This window comes from Sarcophilus harrisii, chromosome 3 (assembly GCF_902635505.1).
Source record: "Sarcophilus harrisii chromosome 3, mSarHar1.11, whole genome shotgun sequence".
Classification (NCBI taxonomy): Eukaryota; Metazoa; Chordata; class Mammalia; order Dasyuromorphia; family Dasyuridae; genus Sarcophilus; species Sarcophilus harrisii.
In genome coordinates, this window is record NC_045428.1 from 568,489,664 (window position 1) to 568,511,081 (window position 21,418).

Consider the following 21,418-nt stretch of genomic DNA (forward strand, 5'->3'; position numbering starts at 1 on the left):
CATTGTGTTCTTAGAACTTTTCCAAGTCCTCCATTTTACGTTCTAAAGTCCTTAACTGTTTTAACATGTTTCCTAAATGCCCTTTCAGCTCTGATATTCTCTAAGATTTTATGCCTCTGAAGCCACACATTATAGGTGGCTAAGTAAGGGACCCTGACCACTCTCCCCTTGCCACCCCAGGTTTCCATTCTTTTTTCCCCTATACTAATAACTGTCTTGCCTCTGAAACCTCCCCCAACTCTAATCTCCTCTTCCACAATTACATCCCCCCAAGCACCAAAGACACCACACACATAAAAATATAGAATGGTTTTTATTGTATTTTAGTTAAAAAAAATAACTTCCACTGAATGAAGTTTTTTTTTTTTTTAAAGGGGGGGGGACAAACCCAAAAGCAAAAAAAAAAAATTTATAGTCATCTGTACAAAGACATTTCCTAAGGAAACACCACCGGGGATTCCCGTTGCTGCTTCATTAGTATCTCTGATTTCTGCAGATTATTTATACCAAAATAAAACCTCTGAAAGTTCAACAGTGAGCTTAGTATGATCTTCTGAGTTACTAAAATAAAGGGTATTGAGTCTAGAAAGCAGTGACATTGTCACGAGAGACACAGAGAGGTTGCATAACTTCAGTGGCAGAGCGGGTTGGTTTGTGTTTTGGCTGGGCGACTGACGACCGATCACAGCATTAAGAAATCACATTGACAGAAAACACAACATCTTGGGAAGCAAGGCCACCACTGGCTGTCGCTCAGGCCGTGAGGTTGGGGGGGAGGTCACAGAGGAGCCAGGCCAGGGGCTCTCATGCTTCCCTAGCCTGGTGCACACAATAAGACTTGTCTTGATCACCAAAATCAACCTGGCAAGACAGTGAATAATGTCCAGTCGGACACCGCACCACACATTTGTGTGAATGGAGAGAATGACGAATGAATGGGTCTGAACTGTGAAAGGAGAAAGGGCAGAACCCAGGGGCTAAAGCAGACCCTTTGGCTCTTCAATGTCACAGTGCATGCAAATACACCTAAAAGCACTTTTTGGATGCTGCCTGGAGAAGTCCGATAGTTGTATTTTTTCTCTCCCTTCCTACCCCACAATTTTCCCATTCTTTGTTTATTAAACCCTCCAGCATTGTTGTGCCCCACTGAGGCCCTTGGAGTTGGGTGTTTTTGCCCCACTAGGCCCACTTGTGCCTTGGACATCCCATCTTATGGGATGACAGTGGGCCTAATGAGGCAAGAGGGGTACAACTGCTCCCCTACCTACCTCAACCCAGTCTGAACATGAGGCGTTAGAATTTAGATACATGGTGGGATGTCCTTGTACTACTGAACTATTATCATGGGACTTCCAGGCTTTCTTGCCAGATCCGGGGGGGGGGGGCAAGGAATGATGGGGAGACCTTGGGAAAGTAACAGTTTTCCTTGGCCCTCTGTTTTCCCATTTGCAAAATGGGGTTGGAGAGATCTGACTAGATGCCCTTTGAAGTCCCTTTCAGCTCTAGGGCTTATGTTTCATCTATCTAAGCTGCCCCTTGGGAAAGTGACAGCTTTCCTTAGGCCTCAGTTTTTCCATCTGCAAAATGGGATTGAAGGGATCTGACTAGATGACCTTTGAAGTCCCTTTCAGTTTTAGTGCGCTGATTTTATGTTTCATCTATCTAGGCTGCCCCTCTCTGCTCTCTGACTTGTGGTAAAGGATTGCTTTTCCCCTTTCTTACATGATAAGAGGTGGTAACTGGCTCCAGAGCACGGGGCTGATGACCTGTTTTGAGCCCTGAGGGTTCCTTGTGGGGCTGGCAGAGCTGGCAGGGGTTGGCGGAGGAGGAAGATGAGGGCAAAGGAGAAGGAAGGAAGGGGGTGGGAGAACAGAGAGAAAGGGGAAGGGGTCTGTGCCTGCAACTGCTCTAAAAGGGCATGTTCTTCTACTCAATGGAGAAGCCCGTGCACTGGGGGCTACAGGGGAGTCCTAAGGGCCTAGATACAGGATTATATCTGAAAGGGGTTTCCTGGAGTGGGCAGAGTTGCCAGAGGAAGCCGGTGGTGATGGCCGTATTGTTAGGGGAACACGGGAAGAGCAAACAGGCAGGAACTGGGAGGCTGGGTTAAGGCCCAGGTGGGCTCATCATTCACAGGCAACAGCTCTTAAGAATTGGTCCGTTCAACCATGAGCTACTCGGCCTTTCCTTGGAGCCTCCATGGGGCAGGGGCCAAGAGGGGCTGGCTGGGCCCCGCCCTGCCCCCTCCTCACTGCTTGAAGGCCGACTGAAGCTCCTTGAAGGCGGCTTTTCTTTGTTTCTGCTCCTCGGCCTGTCGTTTGCGTTCCTCCTGCTCAGCTTTAATCTCCTCCTCGAACTTGCTGGAGACATTGATTGCTTGGACCTAGAAGTACAAGGGAACAAGGGAGTCAGGGTTGGGCCACCAGGAGAAAAGGAGGGGAGTGTGGGGGACTACCTTCTGGCCTTCCCACCCTCCAGAAACTCCTTCCTCTTTGCTCTTTTTATCTCTTTCCTCTTTCCCATTTTCCAGTTCCTCTTATAGGTTGGACTCTTCCATCAGAATATAATTGTGAAGGTACAGACCGTCTTGCTTGTTTTCCCCAGCATTTAGCACAGAGCCTTCATTCATTCTTCTATCTAACTCTGTCTTTTTCTATGTCTTCTGCCTATCTCTGTCCCTCCCCCTCTATCTATCCATTCATCCTTCTGTTTATCTAATTTTTCCATTCATTGATCCATTAATATGTCCATCCAGCCCTCTCTCTCTCCCCATCTATCCATTCATTCTTCTTTTATCTGTCTAGTTTATCTGTTCATCCATCTCTCTGTAGTTTATCCATTCATCAATCTATCCATCCCTTTTTCTCTCATCTATCCATTTATCCTTCTCTTATCTATCTAGTTTATCCATTCATCTGTCTTTTTCTATCTCTTCTAGCCTTCTGCCTCTCTCTGTCCTTTTCTGTCTCTAACCATCTACCTTCTCTCTGTCTTTCCCCCTCTATCCATTCATCCTTCTGTTTATTTACTTAGTTCATCCATTCATTGAACCATCCATTTCTTTCTATCTATCCATTCATTCTTCTATATATTTATCTAGCTCATTCATTTATCCATTTGGCCCCTCATTTCTTTTTAGCCATCCATTCATCCTTCTGTTTACTTATCTAGTTTACCCACTCATCTATCCATTCATCCCTCTCCTCTCTCCCCCATATTCATCTATTCATTCTTCTGTTTATCTAGTTTATCATCCTTCTATCCATCTCCTTTCTCTCTGTCTCTAGTTTATTCATTCATCTATCCACTCCTTTCTTTGTCTCTATCCTTCTGTCAATCTATCTATTCATCCTTCTGTCTTTCTATTTAAATTTCTGCTGATGTATCTAATTATCTATCTCTCCATCCATCCATCCATCACTATCATATACAGTAGAAAGAATATTTGGAGTTAGAAGAGATCAGGGTTCAAATCATCACTCTTACACTTAGCTAGCTGTGTGACCCTGGAAGAGTGCCTTTACTTTGATGAGCCTTTGTTTCCCCTTCTGTAATATTAAAATTCAGGTCTGGTTGTGACAGCCACCTACTCAATAAACTGCAGTATCTCTCAGAATCAAATACAAAATACTCTGTTTGACATTTAAATCCCTTTATAACCTAGCCCTCTCCTACTTTTCCAGTCTTTTTACACCTTACTCCTCAACTCTATACTCTGAGATCCAATGGCACTTTTGCTCAAACAGGACGTTCCATCTCTGGGCATTTCCTCTGGTTGTTCCTCACACCAAGGCTCCTCTCCTTTCTCACCTCTGCCTTCCAGTTTCTCTACCTTCCTTCAAATTTCAGCTCAATTCATCTCTTTCACAAGAAGCCCTTCCCAATCCCTCTTTTGGTGCCTTCTTTTCTTTTAACTATTTCCTATTAATTTGTTGTTTTTCTCCCATTAGATTGTAAACTTCTTGAGGGCAGGGGCTGTTTTTTTTTTCCTTTTCTTTGTATCCTCAGTGGTTAGTAAAATACCTAGCACACAGTAGGTGCTTATTGACTGCCGGAGTCCCAGGGCTTTGAGTGAAGATGTGACTTTTTAAAGATCACAAAATTAGCAAACTGAAGAGCCTTGATTCAGATCCAGGGACCCTGATTCCAAAGAAAACCCACTTTTCATGACAGTGAGTGGGGGGGGGGCACAGGAGGGATAAAACTATGTTTATATGACTGGGGTGAGGGACTTGGCAAAAGGTGATAGAAATGGGAGCATGTGGGGAAGGAATTCACTTAACTGTGTTGGAGGCCAAAGGAGAGGGGAAGAGATGGAAGAAAGGCTGCACAGCTTGTTCTGGGGGTCTAAAATTAGGGGATTTTAGTGTCTTCTGCATTATGATGGGTCTGGTTCTGCTGCCTCAGACCGCAAGGCCAGGTGAGAAAGCCCTCCTGCCTTCCTAGCCCATGAAGAAAGCCACAGAGCTCCACTGGGAGCACCGAGCTTCAAAAACCAAGATTCCTTACTTTGGCCTCGAAAAAGTTCTTGGCTCCTTTAACGCCCTCCGTCGAGACATCGATTTCGGAGCGCTGGGCGAGAACATGAAGACCGCTGTCCTCCTGCAGCTCCCCTGCTGCCGACTTTCGGAAAATCAGGAGGAACTGCAAGAAAAGAAGGAAACCTGGGTCATGAGGAAACCATGTAAAGGTCTTGGGATCATGGTCCCCTCCCATCAGCCCAGCAACCCGTCAGCATGGAGAACTCATCAGGTTTGAAGGTGGGAATCGCTGGAGTCTGGGAATCTCCCTCAGAGGCGTGGGTTAGTGACTACTAACTACTCACAAAGGTACGTGACTTTGAACACTGCTCTGCAGATCTCAGTTTCCATACTTGTAAAGTGAGAGGATGAGACTACATAAATTTTAAGATATCTTCTAACTCCGACATCCCATGTTCTAAGGGCCCTCCCAGCTCTGACCTCCTGGGTTCTAAGGGCCCTCCCAGCTCTGACCTCCTGGGTTCTAAGGGCCCTCCCAGCTCTGATCTCCTGGGTTCTAAGGGCCCTCCTGGCTCTGACATCCTGGGTTCTAAGGGCCCTCTCGGCTCTGACCTCCTGGGTTCTAAGGCCCCTCCCAGCTCTGACATCCTGGGTTCTAAGGGCCCTCCCAGTCCTGAATTTCAAGTTTACAGGATCATAGATTCTAGGCCTATAAGAGACCCCAGAAATCCTCTAGCCTAAGCTCCTTGTTCTACAGAGTAGAACTCTGAGGCCCAGAGAGGCTAACAAGCTTAGCTTCAACAGGGTCAGCTATGGGAGGTGGGATTTGAATCCAAGTCTTCTTGAGTCCAGATTTAGCACTACATACACTAAGTCACCAAGGTTGGGCACAGGGATACTTGTTGAATGAATGAATCAAATCCCTAACTGCTTATATCTGGATACTTTGTCCTGGATCGAGAGAGAATATTAATATTCTGATTTACCAGATCAGTCCGACTATGACAAGCTTACCACCTCCTAGGAAGTTTACAGTATAGGCAAGTAAGACATTTCTCAAACTCTGGAACCTGCAGAGCCAGCCAAGTTATCAGTCCATTTTAGTGGTGAGTTAATTGAAGGACAAGAATGAGGGTCCCCTCTCCCGGAGGCTTCATTATGTGAGGCCTGCTTTTGGGAAACCCAAGGAGGTCTGAGGCCCAGGTATTTTGAGGTACCCCCAGGCCTCTATTTTGAAAGGGGATTCTACTTTTCCCGACTCCCTTTTGTATCTCCCATGTTCAGCATCACCATCAATGGTGATGGCGGCCTCGGCTCCCTACCTCCCGGAAACTCAGCTTGTTGTCAAGATCCTCATCTACTTCTTTGATCATGTTTTTCAGACCCAGATGTGTCTGAGGAGCTTCAAGTTTCTCCATCATGAGCTTCAGCTCCATCAGGTCAATGAAGCCATCTCGGCCAGCGTCATACCTGGGGGGTGAGAACAGCAGAGGGTGAGAACAATTGTGGTTTCTGTCCAATCCAAACTCCATCGGCTAATGCCCTTAGCAGGAGCTGGTCTGCCAATCACATGAGCTCCAGGGGGAAGGGACAACACTGGAGACAGTTTTATTTACCCTGAGCAATTATTCTCCATAAAACTACTAATATCACAGCTGGGCCCTTAGAACAAAGCTTCTTAAACTCTGGGTTGTGATCTCATGAGACAATTCAGAATGTGGGGGTCAAGAAAAATATGGCAACAATAAAAAGTATCAAATAATTTCCCAAGATTTAATTCTTTGTGTAAAAAAAGCAAAGCACATCCATCCTATTAGTATGCAAATTTGCTAATTTAATAAATGGCAAAATCATATATATCCCAAAAAACTGTTTCAAAGTAAATTTCTTTATGATATATTATCAATAAATATTGATTCATATGCCCATTTTATGTTACCTATATTATTTGAGTTGTACAAAAATTTCTTGGGTGAAAAGGGGCTGAGAGTGGAAAAAGTTTGAGAATACACAATGTATTCTTAATATCAGAGCTTGGAGGAGCTTTAGAACATGAACATCAGGGATGAGAGAACCCTCAGAACACAGAATGTCGGAGCTGGGGGATCAGTAGGGAGCAGAATTTAACACACAGAATGTCGGAGCTGGGAAGGCACTTAGGACATGACTATCAGAAATGGAAGGACCCTTGGAACAGATGGGAGGATTCTTAGAACAGAAAATTTTGGAGGGAGAATAGGATATCGCAGCTGGGAGGAATCACAGAATAGACTATCCAAACATTAGGATATAAAAAAATAAGAACGTGGAGGGACTTTAGAACACGGAATATCAGAACTAGAAAGTGCCTTAGAAGAACCAAGACAATCAGAACTGTAAAAGGCCTGGGAACACAGAATGGAGAACATAAGAGTGTCACAGTTGGAAAGAATTTGAAGATCATCAGATTGAATCTCCTTTTTTTTTTAACAGACAAATAAATGGAGGTTTGGCAGTCAGTCTCCAGAGGACAACTCAAATCTTCTGACAGTTCACTTTCCATGAGAGTCCACTGTCTCTACACAGAGGAGACAAAAGGGGAGGGCAGTTGATGATAATGATCCAGTTGTCCTTGGGAGACTGGCATTTTAGACACACCCAACCTCTATCTCCTTTCCCAGGATTCTCAGCAATTGCCTCAGAGGACCTGTTTCTAACCTAATACCCCAAACTTCTACCTAGCCCTACTTTTTAGCCTTGGCTCCTTCCTTGTTGAAAGTATACCACCAGAAACATACAGAATTTAAGCTCCTTGTGGACAGGGGCTATTAGTTTCTGTCTTTTTGTTTCTAGTATCCAGTACCTCAATATAGTTCAGGTACAATAAAAGGCCTGTGGAACAGCTGAATGAAAATGACCCTCCCATCAGATTTCTGCAGATTAATTCTTCCTTTCAGCAGAAATAACAATTCTTTCTGCAGACCAACTCCCCCCTCTATCACAACTGCTCAGCAGAAGCTAGTCCCTGCCCTTCTGTTCTGGAAGGGAAGACGTATTTAGGGCACTCTCAGCTGGTTAGCTCCCAAAAGACATTTGGGAAACAGACACTGCTCATAAGAGGCCTCTCTCCCCCTGGTTTCCATGAGCCTCCCCCTCCCCTGCAGCTGTGCCGGGGTTAGGAGCAAGAGCTGCCAAGGGCACATCACACAGTGGGTGGGGACACAGGCTTGCTAACATGTACACAGGCCCCTGCTTATCAGTCAGTCAAACCTCTCCCAGGCTAGGGTTGGGCAACTGACGACAGCTGCAGTTCTGGAAAAACCTGGGGGCTTCAGGAAGGGGACCCTTTTCAGGCTTGGGGAGATAGAGCCCTTTGTACACTTGCTCTCATAGATAGGATGCTAATAATTGGAGTAGTCCAACAGCAATAGACTTAGAGGATGTCAGAGCTGGGAAGATCCTTAGAACCCAGGAGGTCAGAGCTGGGAGGGCCCTTGGGATACAGAATGTCAGAGCTGGAAGGATCTTAAAAGACCATCTGGACCAAAAGTCACACAGTATAAAGAAGGAATTTGAGGTTTATGGCAGCTGAAGGGGCTGACCCACAGAGCAGTTCATTTTATTCCTGGACACCCGACTTCTGCTCCTGCAGAGCGATTTCCTGGGTGAGCTATTTAGAGAGCTTCGGGTAGGAATGTGGGCATGTTGCCAACCTGTTGTAAATCAGCCACTCCCTTGAACTCTCTCTAACTGGGCTCTCTTTGGCAGCCAGAACAGGGCTCTCCATCAGCAAATGAGTTTGAGAGAAAAAAACACTGGATTTAGAGATGAAGACCTAGATTTGAATCTTGATTCTGCTTGCTGCCCCTCTTGTGGCTCCCTTCTCCCTCTCTGGATGTGCTTCTTCCTTTCATAAAATAAGACCCTTTTGGTAATAAAAGTGTGGCTACTTTCCTTAGTGGAAGGACAAGGGCAAGATTTCCATTAAGTCAGATTTACATGTCAAATCAATCATCTGAAGGGGTCTTGGAGAAGGGCACATCTCCAAGGCCTTAGATGGAGAAAAAACATGAGAGGAGAGAGAAGGGCTCCTTCCGGGTCCCCAGGCAATCGATGTTGCTAAGGACTAGGGTGGCTGAGGAAGCAAAGTGTGAACACATCTCTCTATGAGCAGATACATTGGTGAAGGGATGTGAGAAAGGATGTGAGAGGATGTGGTCAAGGCTGTTGGGAGGTGGAGGGACTCAGGCCGGTCAGAAACCAGAAGTGCCTGAGGTCTACCCCCGCTCGGTTTCCCCAGAAGCCTCCATTTAGAAGAATACCAGAAATAATAACTCCTGGAGGAAGCAATCTGAAGTGGGCAGAGCTGGGTGATATTGGGCAAATCATGTGATCTTTTCCAGCCTCAGTTTCTTTATCTGTAAAACAAGGAGACTAGAAAATGTGCCCTATTCCTTCTAATTCTATACTTGGGCTTACAGGGCTCTCTGGGGCCATTCCTCTGCCTCGGCGAAGGACAATTCTGAAACCGCCCAGTCTGCCTGCTATTTATCTTGCCCATAAACGTTCTCAGGGAAGGCAAGAAAAATCAGGAGAACGAAGACCAGATGTTCTCATTTCTACAGTTCCTTCCAGTCCTGGTAGCAGTTTACAAATATCTCTACATTAATATTCAGTGATTCTTCTCTGCAGGGACTACAAGAGCTCCATTTCATTCGCCACTCTGGAGGAGGGTCCACGGTGGAGTGACTGTGAGCCACTGCTCAGGCCTTAGGCCGCTCAAAGTCAATAAGTTTCCAATCAATGAGTCTGTGGTTGCGGTCTGGGTCCCCAGGGCCCTGCCCACGGGCCAAATGGTCTGACAGACATGATTAGGGAACGGAATGCCTTGGAGCAGGCCACAGATGGGCCAGCCAGACTGACAGCAGGGGCTGCCAGGGGAACTGAACTTTTATGTGACAGAGGGGGCTGTCCTGAGGGCCGACAGAGTCAAGGTGGGGCGGGGATTTATGACCAGCCACTGTCCGAAAGGACCCGTGTTTACAGCTCAGTGCTTTGCACTTAGTAGGGTCTCAATAATTGTTTGGAGAACTGAATGGAGCTAGAAGAGGCTGGGGAGCTTATAGGAAAGGCAGTGAAGAGTGTGCCGGGGGCAGAGGACCTGGTCTGAAATCCTGGCTCTGCTCTGCCACTGGCTCCTTGTATGACCTTAGGCAAGATATCTTCTTCTGGTCCCCATTTCATCAGGAAAAGCAGGAACTTCAATTAGGTGATTTTTAAGACTTCTGGCTTTAAAACCCATGATCCTGCATTTGAGTCATAGGTTTGAACCCTGAATTTAACTCGTTATATAATTATGTAAGTTAAAGCCTCAACTTTCTCATCTGTAAAATATTCCATAGAGCTATTGAGAGATATCACAAAATATCAGCTCCTTACAGAAAGCAACTGTTTCACTTTTGTCTTTGCCAACAAAGCTGGGTCCTGAGGAGGCTACTTAATGTCGAAGGAACTGAAAAGGCTGCTTGCAACTCAGACCCCCATAGGAGGATGAGCTGTCAGTTGGTTACCACCAGAAAAGACTGGGTATTTTCATTAGCTCTAGGAGCAGTGGTGGCTAGGGGGCTTGGTCTGGAGCCAGGTAGACAACCTGGAGTTTAAATTTGTCCTCAGATACTTACTAGTTGTGTGATCCTGAGCAAGTCACTTCACCCTATTTGCCTCAGTTTCCCTCTCTGTAAAATGAAGTGGAGAAGGAAATGGCAAAACACCCCAGGATCTTTGCCAAGAAAACCTCAAATGGGGTCATGAAGAGTCAGACACAACTAAAAACAACTGAACAATTGGCACACTTTGAGCCCATGGTGGGGCAGATCACCCTTGAATTAGGACTGAATTCCCCCTGAGTTTTGTGGGGTCAGTACCCAGGGTAACCTGGAAGAGACTTTGGTCTGTATCAGGAAGGCGGAGGGAGAGGAGAGCAGAGGGTCTGAACCTGTGGGCACTCCTAAGTCTGGCCTGTTGTTGGTCTGAGGCCCCGGGTGGCCCCAATTCTTCCCTCTGGGCTCAGTTAGGTCTCATTTCCTTCCCCTCAGTTCCCCAACCCAGTGCCTGCTGCTGGATAATCCAGAGCTCCCTCTCAGGCCTTGTGTTTGATCAGCAGGACAACGGCTGCCAGTCCAGATGTCAGCAGGGAGCGATTCTGAAGACGGGGATCTAGCTGGCAATGGCACAAGCCATTTCCAACACTCGCTCACTTGGGAGCAGGAGCAAGCTCCTTCCCCCTCTATTCTGCCTCAGATTCCATCCAATTCTGCAAGGAGGAGGGGAATGGAGGAGCAGAAAGGCAGATGGAAAAGTCTTTCTAAGGTAGTTGAGGCACAATATTATATCATTAGTTTCAGAGATGATTTCATCCCATTCTATTACCCATCTCTCCAGAGAGGTAGGTGATGTGGCCACATGTGGCTCACTAACTTTCTTCATATGAATGAAGATTGAATACTTGAAAGTATCAAAGCTAGGACAGTCCTTAGAACCCAGGAGGTCAGAGCTGGGAGGGCCCTTAGAACCCAGGAGGTCAGAGCTGGGAGGGCCCTTAGAACCCAGGAGGTCAGAGCTGGGAGGGCCCTTAGAACCCGGGATGTCAGGGCTGGGAGGGTCCTTAGAACCCAAGAGGTCAGAGCTGGGAGGGCCCTTAGAACACAAAAAGCTAAAGCTAAAGGAGTCTTAGAACATAGAATGTAAATCATCTGATAGGGGCTTTGGAACAGAGACTGTCAGAGCTGGAATAGCCTTACAAAGTCAGATTAGGAAGGTCCTTAGCACACAGCATTTAGGGAGGGACCTAGACAAACCTCATTATCAAGATAAGGAAAGTGAAGTCCAGAAAAAGGAAGTGACATTCCCACCACCACACGGAGAAACCTTGTGCAGCCTTTTCTCCTTTCTCTGGCTTTCTCCCCATCCCCCTCCTGCCCCAGGGAAGGGATTGGAGGCTCATTCATTTGCAGAGAGGGGGAAGGCAAGCGCCGGGCCTCAGCACTGCCTGTTTGGTGGGCCAATCCATCCCTGGCCCTGCTTGGCAACAGAGCATCCGGGCCGGGGCTCAGCACCTTTCTCACTTGCTGAGAGCCCGGAGACCCTGGCACCCTGTCTACATTCCTGCCCGCCTCTCAGTGAATAGCTCATCTCGGGAACGACTCAGCAGCTGCAGAAGCCCGGATGCTCACGGACAAAATCAGTCCCTTCCCCCCCTGGCCCCGGGTTGGAACAGCTCACACATCGCACACGTATCCTTCCATTCAGACTAAGACCCCTCCTCCTCCTCCTCCTCCCCTCCCTCATAATGCCTCCAAGCCCCAGGGAAAACTGCAGGGCGCTGTGGTCCCAGTGGAGGCCTGAGGGGGCGGCCTATGGGCTGGGGAGGGGGGGGCCCGGGGTCAGGGAGGGGGCCTCCAGTGGGCCGGGGAGGGGGCAGCCGGGGCACCAGAGCTGGGTCTCCTCCAGCAGCTCAGCTGTGGAATGCAGGTGGGCATTAGCAAGGAGATGGGCTTTATTCCCACTTGCTGCAGCCATTTTCTCCATTGGGGTTGAACCCTTGAGTTTGTGACTCATTCACATCCCATGACCCTGAGCCTTCTCTTTCCTTACCAGGCTCCCAGGCTCAGGTTTATCTTAAAGTTAGTAATGCCCTTAAGAAACTCACGATTCACTTACACCATTTCCCAAATGGGGAACACTGAGGCCCACATATAGCTGTGGATAAAGGTAAAAGTCTGGTCTATAGTTGACACTATAACTAGAAACATAAAATCATAGAATAGAACTAATAGCAGAATTGACTGGAAGTGGGGGAGGGAGCCTAGAACACAGAATATCAGAACTAGAAAGAACTTTAGAACACAATGTCAGAGCTGGGAGGGCCCTTAGAACCCAGGATGTCGGAGCTGGGAGGGCCCTTAGAACACAGGATGTCAGAGCTGGGAGGGCCCTTAGAACCCAGGGGGGAGAGCTGGAGGGCCCTTAGAACCCGGGAGGTCAGAGCTGGAGGGCCCTTAGAACCGGGAGGTCAGAGCTGGGAGGGCCCTTAGAACCCGGGAGGTCAGAGCTGGGAGGGCCCTTAGAACCCGGGAGGTCAGAGCTAGGAGGGCCCTTAGAACACAGGATGTCAGAGCTGGGAGGGCCCTTAGAACCCGGGAGGTCAGAGCTGGGAGGGCCCTTAGAACCCGGGAGGTCAGAGCTGGAGGGCCCTTAGAACAAGGATGTGAGCTGGGAGGGCCCTTTAGAACCTGGAGGTCCAGAGCTGGGAGGGCCCTTAGAACCCGGGAGGTCAGAGCTGGGAGGGCCCTTAGAGCACAGGATGTCAGAGCTGGGAGAGATTCTTAGAAGATATAACTCTTTCCATCACCTACTCACTCATTCATTCATTCAACAAGAATTTATTAAGGTCCTACTATGTTCCAGGCACATTGCTAGGTGCTATAAACACAAAAACTAAAGAGCCTCTAGCCTTAAGGATTAATATTCTGAGGCAGAATGACTCCACAGCAGAGAAGTCATCTCTATTCCTCCCCCCACCCCCACAGCAGGACTCAAGTGGGGATTACCCAATCACTCACCACTTCCTCCAACTCAGCTACACTGGATGAATTTTGACATTGGATCAGTCTCTGAATCAGTCAGGGGAGAGTGTGGGGGTGGGGAAAAGTTTTTTTATAACTTCCTGGGGACACATGGGTGAGTCACAGAATCAGTCTCAGAGCTCACAGGGACCTCAGGGGGAGCTTATTCCAGCCCATACTGGTACAATGATCCCTAGTACCAGTGTCCTTGCTGGATACTGACTAGCTGTGCCACCTGGGAGAAGTCCCTGCCCCCTGTAGAATGGGGGGATTGGTTCCTTCATAGCTGTAGATATAAACCAGTGATGTCTGAAGTGAGTTCATTCTCCCTTTACCCGAACCCTTCCAAAGAGAGGGAAAGCCAACCATCTCCCAAAGCAGGGCGTCCCACTTTGGGACAGCCCTTATACTCAGGAAGTTTCAGTCATTCACAAGCTTTTCCTTTTGCAGAACTGAAATTTGCTTCTCTGCCTCCTTTCATTTTTCCCTCTTAACTCCCAATATTCCTAATTATACCCTTAAGGGCACTGTAAGGGCACTGATTGCACTTCCACTAGACCAGGGGTCCTCAAACTACGCCTGCGGGCCAGATGCGGCAGCTGAGGACGTTTATCCCCCTCACCCAGAGCTATGAAGTTTCTTTATTTAAAGGCCCACAAAGCAAAGTTTTTGTTTTTACTATAGTCCGGCCCTCCAACAGTCTGAGGGACAGTGAACTGGCCCCCTATTTAAAAAGTTTGAGGACCCCTACACTAGACAGTCCGGCCAAATATTGAAAGAGGGCTCGGCTCTCCCTCCTTCTCCAGGCTCAATATCCCAGGTTCCTTCCCCTAATGCCCCCAGGCCTCTTACCATCCGGCTCCCTTTCTGTGGATGTGCTCCAGGTTATCACTGTCCTTACTACAATGTCAGGATCTGAACGGGACACTTAATACAGGGTCTGAGAAAGGAAGGAGAGTGTGGATGTCTCACATCCGTTGTCTCCCTCTTCATGGAGCATGATATCTATCAGTGGCAATTAAGAGGAGGGACCCGTGGTGCAGGCTGGGGTGTCAGACGAGAGACCAAGGTCAGGGTCAGGGCCAAGGGGAGGTTCTTGGAGTAAGCTGACTTAGCCCTCTCCCTCAGCACTGTGTGTGGGGGTGTGTTCGGGGACCAGAGAACACTATTTTTAGCAGCCCCTCCAAGTTTGTTCCGTTTGTAGTGGTCTCCCTTGTTCTATGACTACTTTACTGGTCACAAGGCTCAGTCCCATGGGGACTGAGACAAAAGTTTAATCAGGGTGACTGACCATGGGTGCAAGCAGAGAGGTAAGATTTTCTGAGGCCTTTTAAAAATGTGTACAAGAAGGGGAGGGCTATGTGGTGCAGTGAATACAGCACTGGCCCTGAAGACCTGAGTTCAAATCCAGCCTCAGACCCTTAGCTGTGTGATTCTGGGCAAGTCACTTAATCCTGATTGCTTCCTCAAAATATGTGTGATTTCTGAGCTTCTACCACTATGATGGAAGCAAGTTAAGAAAGAGGAAAGGAATAATAAAGGATTAAGAAAGTGAAATTTATCGATGGCTCAGGTCAGATCAGAAAACAAAAGTCAAGAAGCAGAAAAATGGCTTTAGAGTGGAATCCCACTGTTATGCTTTCCAGATCAGATGAAAGATGTGGAGGATAAAGTCACTTTAACATTTCTCCTAACCTTGGTTTCTGCATCACTCACTGGATCTTGAGCTAGAGTTGGAACAGCCTGAGAAGCAATCAAAGTCCATCCCTCTTCATTTTACTGATAAGACTAATAGAAATTAAATAACTTGTTTAGGATCACACAGCTAGGAATTATTTCAGGCTGAATTTGAACTCAGATCTTCCAGGCCCAGCATAGCTACCAACTTAGAGGGTTAAACGTCAGTCCCACAGGAGCTCAGGGATACCTGGTTGTGCTTGGATGTTGGGAAACCATCTCTTCTCTCATTTGAGGAGTCCCTTGTGAAATTAAGGAACTGGTCTATGCTGAGCAAGCAAATGGCCAAATGACCTGACTTCCTTACACCGGGGCAGGCCCCCCAGAAACCACTTCCTCTGCCCCAGTTGTAGGAGAGTTGTGGCTTTAGAAATTCAGGCCCAGAACCCAGAGCTGGAGTGCTGGACTCTGCCTTATGAGACCTTGGGACTAGCAGTGGAGGAGGCAAAAGATGCTTTTTTAAACTATATGATATAAGATCAATCCTTCCATAATCCTAGCTTTAGTTTCCTCAGATTTCTCAGTTTTGACTTTCCTTTCAACTTTAGCCCATTTTTTACATTCTGTTTTCTAAGGGCCCTTCCAGCTCTGACCTCCTGGATTCTAAGGGTCTTCCCAGCTCTGATATCTTGGGTTCTAAGGGCCCTCTCACTCTGACATTCTATGATCATTCTAAGGCTCTTCCAGTTTTGGCCTCTCATGATACTTTTCATTATATGATGAAATTGGAGAAGAGGACCAGGCTACAAAACAACCAGAGGTGGGGCAGCTAGTTGGTATAGTAGATAGAGCATCAGCCCTGAAGTCAGGAGGATGTGAGTTCAAAGTGACCTCAGACACTTAACACTTCACTGTGTGACTCCGGGCAAGTCACTTAACTCCAATTGCCACCACCACCACAACAACAAAAACAACAACAACAACAACAAACCAGAGGGAAATGAAGAAGGAACAAGCCTGAGCCAGAACCACATGTCTCCCCTGGCCCAGGAGGAAGGCTGAAGTCAAATAAAAATAGACAAGGCAGAGGCAGAGGTCAAAAGGAATGAATGCACTGAAGTCAAAAGAAACTTGCTGTATTCTTGGAGAGATGATTAAGGACCTTCCCTTATTTAAACCCCACTTGGGTGGAAAGTTCTCAGCCAGACAAATACGTCTTCCACAGATAGTCCAGATGGATTTAATTGATTTTCGACTTCACACAAATGTTCTCCTGGTTTTGTGGGTTGTGGATGTGGTAGGAGAAAGTAGCTTTTCCAGGCCATCCAACGGGATGGTGCTGAACTACTGTGGACTTAGGAACTTAACCTTCACCTCCTCTCCCAGTGATTTTCTCCAATGAAGTACTGGTGCTAACTTCTACGTTACTCTGGGAAGAGTGATTGCTGTCCTTAATCTCAGCAGACTGGTTGGAAGTGCATAAAGTCCTGCCTGCTCCAATGGAGGGAGGGATTTTAAGGCAGGGACACATGCAGAGAGTGCCCATTATCTCACCACTTCCCTAAGGAAGATCTTGGTTGGGTAGAGAGAAAAGAAGCTCCAGAAAGAAGGGGAAAAATGGGAGAAAGGGGAACATAGTGCAGTGGGATGGGAACATCCAATGGGACTCCCAGCTGGGGACCTGCCTGCATTCAGATCCCAACTCTGATATTTATATTAGATGCTAGATGACCCTGGGCAAGCCACTTGATTTCTGTGCCACAGTTTCCTCAGGGACATTCCCTACCTCACAGGATAAAACCAGCTGCAAACCCCCAAAGCACTCTGGAGCTAATAATTCTAATATTAGAACTAATAAGAGGTAGTAGTATGGGGCTGAAGAAACTGTCTGAAAGGAGGAGCTACAATTGGGGTGATCATTTACTGAGTGATGACAGGGACCTTAAGAGCTTGTGAAAGGAAAGAAGGCTTGGCTGGAGAAAAGGGAACCGTGTAGAAGGGACTAGTTGGCTGCCAAAGGCCCAAGGAGAGATACAGGGCTGGGTTGATGTAGGGCAAGTTAAGGAAAGGGGCACTGGCCTCTGATTGCATGTCCGGAGACAGAATTACACACTTGCTGCTGCTGCTGCTGGTGATCTCACTTTACACCACTCAAAGCCTACCTGAGGGGGCACCCCAGGGGAGAGATGGTTGAAACACCAGCCAAGCGTATTTCTCTTAGCAGAGGGAATTACTGGAAAAAGTCTGGGTAATTTCTAAAAAGGAAGTGAGTTTGGGGTGAAAGAAAGGGACCAAAAGGTTTCTGGGGTTCTTTCCATCATATTACGGTCTTGGGAAGTTGATAACCGCAGGAAAAATCAGAACGCAGCAGGTGAGGCTATCCAACACAGCCCAGAGGGGAAGGAAGACAATCTGGGGCTGATTTTGACTCATCTCCCTAGAACTCACGAGGCAGCTCTGCATAGGGAAAGGTCCCTGTGGATAAGAGGAGAGAGCTGCTTAGAAAAGAGAATGTCCCAAACTAAGAGGGAAGGGGCTGGGGTGGACATTTAGAACAGAAAATGTCCAAGCCAGGAAGAACCTTAGAACAGTGACTGTTGAGGCTGGTCTGGGTTATTCTAACTTCCTTATTGAAAAGATAAGGAGACTGAGGTTCAGGGAAGGGAGGATAGATTTAGATTCCTACCTCTGACTCATGTTCTCATCCCATCAAATAAGGGAGCTGAGGGGGGAGGGTGTGTGTGCAGGTTGGGGGAACTGGAGGAAATCTCCATCCTGGGTGGGATCAGTGGAAGGATTTGGAGGGGAGATGGGCTGGGACCCAGGAGTTCACTGGGCCTCAATGTCGGGAGCAGAATGGGTTTTTGTCTTCAACAGGAGCTGGTTGGTTACTGCTCAACAGCCTGGGGACTGCCGGTCTGGGCTGGCACAGTGGTGCCTTGTTTTCCTTGAATACTAAACCTGCTTGAGCCAGAGCCCAAGACGAGCCTATGGCTGATTCCCTAGAAGGCCCCAGCTCTAATCATTTCTTCTCCCAAACGGGGAGCCTACAGGGCTTGTAGCAGTTCCATCCAGCTAGGAAGTGGGCAGGTTTCCATTCTATTGATATCCTGTGGATGGGGACTTTCTAGATGGGGTTGTAAAGGTTGGAAATTTCCTGGGGGAGGCCCGTCTTTCAGAGCCAAAACAGGAAGGGAAGGACGGAAAGGAAGGAACTTTGGAAAGATTTAGGGCAGGGCTGTGTGGCATTGGCTGCAGGACATGAAATAAGGTAAATTAGCTGTGAAGTTGTAAAGAATCATGGGAAGGTAACATTTAGAGTGGAAAGAGGATCTTGGAGCTCATCTAGATCCTTTCATCTTGCAGAGAAGGCTGTCCAAGGTCAACGTAAGCAACACCTTGTGGCGCAGGTCCTAACTTGTCTAAACCCCGAGGCTTTTTATAATTAAAGGACATGGAATCAGACACCCAAAGGTTTAGCCTCCTAGGAAATGTTTCCTGAGCTTTCCAAGGAATTAAATGCTAAAAGAGGACCTGAGAGAAGGTTTGGGGAAGCTAGGTGGTGCAGTGGATAGAGCACCAGCCCTGAAGTCAGGAACATCTGAATTCAAATCTGGTCTCAGACACTTAAAACTGCCCAGCTGTGTGCCCCTGGGCAAATCACTTAAACCCAATTGCCTCAGGGAAAAAAAAAAGTTTGGGAATTATTGTTCTAATAGGTGGCACAATGAATGGAGTGCTAGGTTTGGAGTTAGGAAAACATCTTCCTGAATTCAAATCCAGCTTTACATACTTATTAGCTATGTAACTCTGGGCAAGTCATTTACTCTGTTTGCCTAGTTTCCTTATCTGTAAAATAAACTGGAGAAGGAAATGGCAAACCACTCAGTGCCACAAAAACCCCAAATGGGTCACAAAAAGTCAAACCAGTCCCCTCCCTATCCCCTTATACCTCAATTTTACTCAATGGAGAACATACACATACATCCATCTCTCATGTAGCCATGGAACCTTCAGGACAAGGAGAACTGGGCTCAGATACTTTAAATCCATCCAATACCTCCAGAAGATCATCCAAGTCTTCTGAGACTAGGGGGGAAAGGAAGGGGAAACCTATCCTAGAGAAATTCCTAAGGCTGGAATGAGTTCAAACTCCTGTCTTCTAATTAGCTATTCAAATGAAAAGGATCATGGGATCACAGCATTTAGATCTGGAAGAAGACCTTAGTGTCCTAACAGAAGACCAATTTCTTCTTGCTCAAGGTCATAAAGCTAGTCAAAGGTGGAGCTGGAATTTGAAGTCCTCTGACTTTGGACCTTTTGGGGACCCTCCCCAATTTTACTGAGGAGGAAAAAAGAAGCCTAGTGAAATAAAGGTAAGTTGCTGAAGGTTAACCAGAATTCTGAGGTCTCAATCCTGGGAGAGCCAAGTCTCGGAGACTCCCATTATATCACACAGCCTTATCATGAAGTCAAAAGTTTCAGTATCGGGAGAGAAAAGCAGAAGGGAGAGAAGTTGTGAAATTGGGGGTGGGAGAGCTGGGGGAAGAGCATTTGCAGAAACAGAACAGAATCCAGTCCTGCTGGGAGTTTGGATTTCTGATGGGGCTGGCTGCTAAATGACAGAGACAGTCTCCTGATGCCCCCATCCCGCTCCTGGCACAGAGACAGTTACCAACCTTACTGCATCACCTCCTTGAGCCGACCAAAGTCAGAGCTCAGACTGGAGGCTCTTTACCTCCAAGCTGTCTCACCTCCCTCTCTACACCTCACCTCCCCAAATGCTCTCTCTCCAACCCAAAGATTTCTGGGCCACAGTTCAACCATTAGGACCATTCCATCATCGGGAGCCAATGTTCCTGGAAGCCATTTGCCCTTCTCATTCCCAGGGCCCATGAGGGCAGCCTCCAGCCGGTACCTGCTCGGCAGGCTTCCTATTCCCTGGGAACTTTCTTTGGGGCCAGCCTGTTTTTCTTTTAGAAGCCCCGGTAGCCAAGGCCTGAAGAGGGGATAAGGGAGGAGAGGGGGAAGCTAGTTGAGGGGATGGGATAGAGGCAGGGAGAGAGATTTGAGTCTTAAGGGGCGCTTCAGCCTTTACTATCCCAAAGGGGAGGGGACTGGTGTTCTAGGTGTGTTTTTTCCCCACCTTACAAGCAAGAAGTAGGGATTGGGGATAGGAAATCTTAGAGAAGGTTTAAAGGGGCCCCGTAAATGGGGCCACTTCACTCCAGGGCCCAGGAGGAAGGTTTTCAGGAGACCGGAGAAGATATTCTTAAGGTGGGAGCATATAGAATGGATACAGAACTGCAGAGTATGAAGGCACGGTTTGGGGAGGTAGGGGAAAGAGAAATTAAGGATCTTGGGAAAGTCTGGGCCTCAGTTTCCCTATGTGTAAAAGCAAAGGCCCCCAAATGACCCTAAGGGCACTTCAAGTTCTGAATATCCGTGATTCCGAGAAGGGCTGGAGCTGGGGGGAGGAGGCACCTGACCCCAGAGCGAGTTAGGGGGAGGGGGACAGTGGGGCTCAAGGAATACACTCACTGCTTAAACATCTTCTCCATGTCCTTGATCTGCTTCCTGGAGAACTCCTTGAACTCGGTGTAGGGGTTGAAGACCCTCCGGCTGGGGGACACAGGCTCTCCGATCCCCAGGTTGAGGTCCGCGCGCCTCTGCAGCTTGGCGCTGAGCTCGCAGTCGGCGCTGGCCAGCGGATCCCCGGACTCGTCCGCTGCCCCGGGCCCTGCTCCGGCCGCGGCTCCATTGAGCCCGGACTGCGGCCGCTGCTCCTGCCCCTGCTCGTGATCGGAGCCCTCGCCGCCGTCCTCGATCTGCAGCCGCCGGTTCAGCTTGGTGGCCAGCTCGTCGGTGGCCATTGTGGCCGGGGGTCTGGCCGCGCCGCGCCGAGCGGGGCTGCTGGCAGGGCTGGGGGGGGTGGAGGGGCCGGCTACGGCTGCGCGGGCGGCTGCTTGCGCGGCGCGGAGCTGCTCTCTCTGGCGCGCCGTGGGACTGGCCGCTCCGGCACGGCCACTGGCTAGCTCGCTCCTCGCTCGCTCGTTCACTCAGCCTCCCGCTCGGCTCCCTAGCCTCTTCCTCTTCCTGACACTCCCCAGCGCCAGGCACCGCCTCTTAAGGTGGGACTTGGGGCTGCGCAGCTAGCCGGCGCCCCCCGCCCCATTCCTCCTCCGTCCCCGCCCAGCCGAGGTGGCTGCTTTGGAGGGCCGCTGGGAGGGATGCTCTCTCTATTTTTTTTTTTTTTTTAAATAGACATCATTTATTTATTCCGTGGCCGGACTGAGGTTTCGAGGGCGCTGACCTCCCTGCCAGGGCTTGGGAAGGTGGCTTGGGAGCAAAGTCTTGGCTTCCAAACTTCCCTTCCCCCAATTCTTCCCATCCCCCAAGGCAAGTTGGAGTCACTATCCAAGCTGAGCCCGCTAAACGGGACAGGTCGGGCTGGGGAAGTGAGGGGAGAAAGGGTATAGAGGGTTAAGATTTCTCTTCCGTAGTTCCCAACCCTATCCTTCCGAACAGTTTCCCAGGAGGTGATGAGCAAGAAGGGTGCAGGGTCAAGGGCTTGGACCTGAACTATCTTCTCCTTATTCCCCCCACCCCTTTCTCCGGGATCCCCTGCAGTGAAGTCATCATCCTATGTTTGTGACA

General features: G+C 48.4%; 1 protein-coding gene across 1 annotated transcript; it reads right to left on the reverse strand.

The window, feature by feature from the left end:
• Positions 1-302: 302 nt before the first annotated feature.
• Positions 303-21,355, reverse strand: EFHD2 (EF-hand domain family member D2). Its single transcript, XM_023499935.2, has 4 exons — positions 20,303-21,355; positions 5,804-5,951; positions 4,510-4,644; positions 303-2,383 (listed from the first exon to the last, which is right to left on the reverse strand). The coding sequence occupies exons 1-4, from the start codon at positions 20,632-20,634 to the stop codon at positions 2,249-2,251; spliced, it is 750 nt and encodes a 249-aa protein (XP_023355703.1). The 5' UTR covers positions 20,635-21,355; the 3' UTR covers positions 303-2,248.
• Between the last annotated feature and the right edge of the window lie 63 nt (positions 21,356-21,418).